The sequence below is a fragment of the Chlorella variabilis genome (assembly GCF_000147415.1).
Source record: "Chlorella variabilis unplaced genomic scaffold CHLNCscaffold_30, whole genome shotgun sequence".
Classification (NCBI taxonomy): domain Eukaryota; kingdom Viridiplantae; phylum Chlorophyta; class Trebouxiophyceae; order Chlorellales; family Chlorellaceae; genus Chlorella; species Chlorella variabilis.
The window spans coordinates 452,669-458,823 of record NW_005435058.1 but is presented as its reverse complement, the minus strand read 5'-3'; the positions used below and the strand labels follow the sequence as shown (position 1 = coordinate 458,823).

The 6,155-nt window shown below is 67.2% G+C and overlaps 2 protein-coding genes across 2 annotated transcripts in view; both read right to left on the bottom strand.

Moving 5' to 3' along the window:
- Positions 1–917, bottom strand: part of CHLNCDRAFT_141045 (hypothetical protein) — a gene marked incomplete at both ends in the record, with an annotated part of 3,582 nt that extends 2,665 nt beyond the window's left edge. The window contains 2 exons of the mRNA XM_005843447.1: positions 243–354; positions 712–917. Of these exons, the coding sequence (XP_005843509.1) occupies positions 243–354; positions 712–917 (318 nt within the window). The remainder of the gene's footprint in view (positions 1–242; positions 355–711) is intronic.
- A 503-nt stretch (positions 918–1,420) lies between these two features.
- On the bottom strand, positions 1,421–5,946 carry CHLNCDRAFT_141044 (hypothetical protein; the record flags this gene model as incomplete). The annotated part of the gene is made up of 10 exons (XM_005843446.1): positions 1,421–1,717; positions 1,939–2,094; positions 2,382–2,492; positions 2,766–3,047; positions 3,215–3,503; positions 3,814–3,852; positions 3,979–4,061; positions 4,196–4,278; positions 5,660–5,725; positions 5,913–5,946. 10 exons carry the CDS (start codon positions 5,944–5,946, stop codon positions 1,421–1,423), a joined length of 1,440 nt encoding a protein of 479 aa, XP_005843508.1.
- Between the last annotated feature and the right edge of the window lie 209 nt (positions 5,947–6,155).

Sequence of the window (6,155 nt, the reverse complement as noted above, 5' to 3'; positions counted from 1 at the left end):
CACACACACACACACCTCCACGCACCACCCTTCTGCCCGCCCACCACACAGCCTCGCGTGGCACGCACCCACCTGGCCTCAAGCCAGCACCCACCACCACCGCCACCACACACAGCCACCACCACGCCTGCCGCCACGCATGCTGCCGTGCGTGCCCTCCCCCGCCCTCCCCTGCCCCAGCCTCCCCCGCAGCGGCCCCGCAAGCAGGCAACTGCCGCCGCCGCGCAGGCGGTACCGCCCACCTTCATGTCGGCTACCTCGTTGATCACCCCCCGCTCGCTTTTGGTGTCCAGCTTGGCGTCCCGCTTGCCGTGCGGGAGCAGCTGCCCCAGGTCCAGCATGAGGTGGCGGAAGCTGCGAGGAAGGTGGCAGGGGCACGGCGTGAGGGGGGCGGGGCGTGGACGCGGCGGCGGGGGAGGCGGCGGCCGCGGGGGTGGAGGGCGGCGGCGAGGCGGGGACAGAGAGGGCCCCAAGCGGGGTCAGCGCAGCAGCACCGGCATGGTAAGGGTGGCAGCAATATAGCCACAGCATGACCGAGACATGGCCGGCGGAGAAGAGAGCCCGCACACGGCAAGAGAAGCGCAAGAGAAGCGGAGAAAGGAGCTTCACTGGCAGCGGCGGCGGCGGGCGGCGGGCGCCCAGGCATGTGTTGCTACCGCGGGGTCCTCCCCACGCGTCCCCAGCACCTGCACACGACCCGCCGCCCCTCACCGGTATGTGATGCCCCGCGAGCTGAGGAGCAGCACCTTTTCCTTGTTCTTCCAGCCGCCTGCCGTGCCGGCTATCACCACCGCGCCGCTTGAGGAAGGTCCATCGCCCTCCACCGCATCTACCTGCTGTTTCCGCTGCTTGCGCTGCTGCTTGGCGGCTTGCTGCTGGCCGCCCTCCACTGCCGCCGATGCCTTGCGCTTTGCCATGGAAATAGTGGATGGTATAGCCGGTCTGATATGCGAGCAGGAGGCGCCTCGGCAAATGTAGGAGTTGGGCGGCCGCCACGTCAGCTACCGGCCGCCACGTCAGCGACGCGACGCACCGCCAGGCGGCGGGCAGCGGCCTTCGGTCCCTTTTGCCCTTGGGTCCATTGCCTGTGTGCACGGCTGCATTCTGGTTACATATGCGCATTTATCTAGCTTGGCAAGTCAAGGAGGTCGTTCGCTGAGGTGGTCGCGTTGGGCACGCGTATCAGAAGAAGGGTGATGGTCGCAGGTGGGAGATCAGGAAGATTAGAGAGATGCGTTGCTTGTGTGTTGGCACGGCGCAGGCCAGCCCACACCAGGCGGCGTGGCATCTAAGGGGCGAGGTGGCGTAGAGAGCAGGCGCTTGGTGGAACGGTGCCGGCGCGGCGCAGCTGCCTGGCTTGGAGCCCTGCCGACCCTGCCGGCGGCCGCGCTGGCGGCAACGCAAAGGGTGGAGGATCCCTTCAGGGCTTGAGCGCCTTGAGGTGGATATATGACTCCAATTCATTGGTGTCCACCACCTCGGCAAACCACCTGAAGAAAGCGGGCTGCCCCTCCAGCAGCAGCAGCCCGCCGCTCAGCGCGACGGGCTGGGTGACACAGCAGCTCTGGCCCTTGGCCAGGGTGTTGGCGGGGATGGTAAAGTTCTGGGGGGGGAGCTGGCCCGAAGCCACGCTGAGCATGATTGGCCGGGCGACATCCACGCTGGCGCCCACAACGCCGACGTCGATGCTGCTGATGAGCATATCGATACCAGAGGGCTGCAGGAAGGTGGGATGAGACGGCGGCGGTGAGCACAGGTGCCTGGCTCGCTGCAGGCAGGAGGCATGCGAGGCGTGGCACTCCAAAAGAAATCCCCGGCTGGCCACGGCACGCGACAGCGGGCGCCGAGCCTCGCCGCCGCCGTCTGCTGTGCAGCTCTCCCTGCGCGGGAGCAGCGGGAGCGCCGCCTGCAGGCCGCCTGCAGCTGCATGGCGCTCACCGTCAGGCTGTACACATTTGCGCCGTAGATGCCCCACTGCCAGTTGCAGACGGAGTGGAGGGTCAGCTTCACTCCCGAGTCGCTGGCCTCCGCAAAGAGGGAGTAGAACTCGTCGGGGTCGGGCGGGGTGCAGCCCTCGCGGTCCAGACCTCCCAGCTGCGGCATCCGGGGCGGGGTTGGCAGGGTGCGAAGGTTAGACCGTGCACAGCATAGGTGTGCACCGTTCACCCCCCAAAGCGCCAGACTTCCGAGGTGGGGCAGGCGAGCGGCAGGGCATGCGCATTGGTCTTGGTGTCTGTAGCGCCCTCCTGGCTTTTGGACCCCTGTCCGGCCCGTTTCCGAGGGCGGCTTCCAGGCCACTGTCCGGGGGCGGCTGTCGGTCCCAGGCTGGCTATGGCTGCAGGGAGCGGCAGGACATGGATCGGCGCGGGCCCGAGGCCTACCTCCATTGTCGAGCAGTATGGCTGGCCGCCCGACACGGGAGTGCTGGGTCTGGCATAGACCATGGACCATGTGCAGTCAGTAGGCAGCCAGGTGCGCAGGTAGCGGATGGACTGCAAGGCAGGGAGCGGGGAGGGGGAGGGTATGGAGGGTTGCGGCACCGGCAGGCCAGGGTTGCCAGGGAGACCAGCAGCTGCAGTGGTGCCAGAAGAGCAGCAGCAAGGTCGCTGCAAGGACCCTGCAAAACACAAGGGACCGCCGCCGGCGGAAGGGCCTGACCACTACTCTGACCCACAACATCTGTCCTGCAAGCTTGTTATTGCTGAAACCAGGCTGCAAGCGCGCACACGCCGAGGCCAGCGCCGCCACGCGTCCTCTTATCGCACCTGCCACGCGTCGCCATCCCCGCCCACCCCGAAATCCGCTGCCACGCCGACTTGCAGGGCGCTGGCGTCGGTCACGGGCACGGTGGGGGAGGGTGCGCTGTCAAACACGACATCCAGCCGCTGCTCTGCAGAGGCGAGAGTGGCGGCGGGAATGGTGGCAGTGGCAACATCGCCGCTGTCCACATCCACGAAGGCCCACGTGATCTGCGCTCCCAGGACGAGGGTGGGGCCCGAGCTCGGGGCCTCGAGGGCCTCGGGGCCTCGGAGCCTCGAGGCGCCGACCTGCAAAGGGGCAGGGGAGAGGGGGGAGCGAGGGGGCGGTGGGTGGGTGTGGTGGTGTGTGCGCACCGCCTGCCGCTTCCTGCCGGGCTCCAGCGCCGCCGGCCACGCTGCAGCTGGTTGGCTGGCGGCCGCTGCCAGGGCCGTGCATGGCCAACGGTACTGCCAACCTGAAAGGAGCGCATGGTGACGGCCTCCGAGCCGGGGGCTGCTGCCAGAGTGAGGCCGTTGGCCCGCCCGGCTGCTGGCACGCAGGCCGAGGTCGCCGAGAGTGCCACGCCCGCTGCATTGACGAGCAGTGCAGGGTCCTCGGAGCAGCCGTCGTTCGTGGACACTGGGTTGGTGAGGAGCAGGGTGGGGCAGTTGGGGGGCGAGATAGAGGCGATGGGACCGACCGCACGCGAGGTGGTGTTGCCGGTGGCAGTGGCCAGGTCGTATGTGCACTCGGGGTTGGATGGGCTGCGGCGCGGGGGAGGGAAGAAAGCAGCGAGTGGATGGGGGGGAGGAAGAAACTTGGGCATGACGGCCCGAGCGGTGCCGGGTAGGGGGCTAGGACAATGGGCGCCGTGCCGGCCTGCCAGGGTGAGCCTGGGCACAGAGCTGGGGGCAGAGAGAGCGTGGCAACGTTGCATGCGCTTTAAAGCGCACACGGCCCTGGGCGAAGCGCAGCACACAGCGTGTGCGCTGAGGTCTGGCGCCACCACAGCGCGGCGCGGCGCGGCGCGGCACCACTGCATGCTGCCCCTGCACGCCACATGCCCCAGCTAACCAGGCTGGGGTCGTGTAGTTGTAATAGCTGAGCTCCGACCTGGAGAGGAAGGGTGGGTGGGTGGGTGGGTGCGGGGGATGCAGCGTCGCAGTGCCGACCAGCAGCGCATCCCCACTCCATGCACCAGCACCGGCGGCGGGAACATCTGCGGCGGCAGCGCCGCACCAGAAGCCTGCGTAGTTCTTGGCTCGGGTGGCGATGGTGTAGGTGGTGCCGCAGGCAAAGCCCTCGATGTTTTGCTTCTTGCTCTGCCCAGGAGGGGAGGGACGGGGATGCAGGAGGCAAGCATCGGCGGTGGGGAGCTGCCTTTGCTTGGAGGTGCCGCAAGCCAGCCGCCTTCAGGGGCGCGGCGTGGTACTGGTACCGGCGCCCTGCGGCTGACCTGAAAGAATGGCGACTCGGTGAAGCTGATCGCCGGAAAGCTGGGCCGACTGGGAGTGATCGTCACTTCCCAGTCACTGATGGCTGTAGAAGGCCAACACAACAACAATTGAATGTCGGAGGACAGAGTGCAACACACTGGTGCGCGGCATGAACATGTGCCCAGGTTGAAGGGGGCAGCACAGCCTGTACTTGCTTGTGTGGGCTTAAAGTCTGGTAAAGCAAGAACTAGCTTGCAACATAGACTCCCCGCCGAAACGGGACGGGAACCGGGCGAAAGCAGAGAAAACAATAAAACAGGGGTGGAGCAAGGCGACATGCAACGCAAGCAGCTGACAGGGCACGCATCGAAACGTGTGTATGACTGGCAAAGTGGCATGGCGCATTGGGGAGAAACGCAACGGTACGGGAGCATGGGCTGGCCAAACGGCAGTGCGGAACGCTAGGTCACTAGAAAAGCAGGGAAAGGCGCACTATGTATGCAATGAGGGCAGCCCCGGCTCGGGGCCGTTGAGAAAGCAGTGGGCGGGAGGGGGGAGGCCCCGGTGTGGGCGGGCCCCATCGAGGGGGGATGGGGCGCGCAAGCGGCCAGATGGGGCGGGGCGCGGGCGGCAGTGGAGTCCTGCGGCTGGGTGGGATATAGGGCAATGAGCGTTGAGCAGTGTGCGATGAGCAATGAGCAATGAGCAGTGAGCAGCCCCTCCCTAAACAAAGTGAAGCGCAGGACGGGGTCCGGTGGATGGGAGGCAAGGAAACGCGGGGGGTTGCCACGTGCGCTACCGCCGCCGCCGCAGGCAGCACCCCTGCGGCGGCGGCAGCGGCAGCAAGCCGTGGACCCAAACGCCGTGCCGCCGCCGCCGCAGGCAGCACCCCTGCGACGGCGGCGGCAGCAAGCCGTGGACCGAAACGCCGTGCCGCCGAGTCCCGTGGCTGTGGCCGTGGGCTTCTGGCAGGAAACTACGGCCGCAACTCGGCAGCACGGGGGCGTCGCAGCGTGCCCCCGCCGCCGCCGCGCTGCCCCCCCGGGCACGGCGGCGGCGGCAGCAAGCTTGGGCCCAAACGCCGTGCCGCCGAGTCCCGTGGCTGCGACCGTAGACCGTGGGCCGGAAACTGCGGCCGCAGCTCGGCGGCACGTGGTTCTGTTCAAATCGCCAAGCGTGCAGCAGCGCCGAACCACGCTTCCCGGCCTCGGCGCATGCCTTCAGGGGCCCCCTATCGCTGGGCACACCCCTCCAACACCGAACATGCGCCCGGGGGGGAGGGCGGCCCGGGCTGCCCAGGCCAAAGTGGGCCGCCCTCGAGCAAGAGGCGGCCGGTCTGTGTGCTGAATGAATGAATGGATGCGTACCGTTGCTTCCAGCAGAGCAGCGTTAACACCAACGTCAGCCATGGGAAGGTGCCCATAGGCGCACGTTCTCTGCGCGTCCGGCATGCTGTCTGTTGCAAGCCAATGCTGCTCACTCACCCACATACATGGCGCCATCGTCGGAGGGGGGCTCCAGGGTGAGGTCGATCTTGTAGAAGCCGCCGCCTGCAACGGGACAACTGGCACTGACACGGTAGTCAAAACCTGAACTGGCGCGCCCACCTCCCAGGCAACTGGACCACCCGACACGGTTGCACACAGAGGGAGCAACGTGATGGGTGGCGGGTGGGGATGGCTGGCGCTGGGTGCAGGCGATTGCAGGCTCCCCGCGGCCACACGTTGCGTCGCACACTCCTTTGGGATATGCAGACTGTGTACATGAACATCTAGTACAGGTAGGTGTGCCCGGAAAGAAAAGAAAGAAAGACCACGCGTGTGGGCGTGGGCTGTTTGCTCGTGCCCGCGGAGCATTCATTCATTCATTCATTCAGCACACAGCCCGGCCGCCTCTTGCTCGAGGGCGGCCCACTTTGGCCTGGGCAGCCCGGGCCGCCCTCCCCCCCGGGCGCATGTTCGGTGTTGGAGGGGTGTGCCC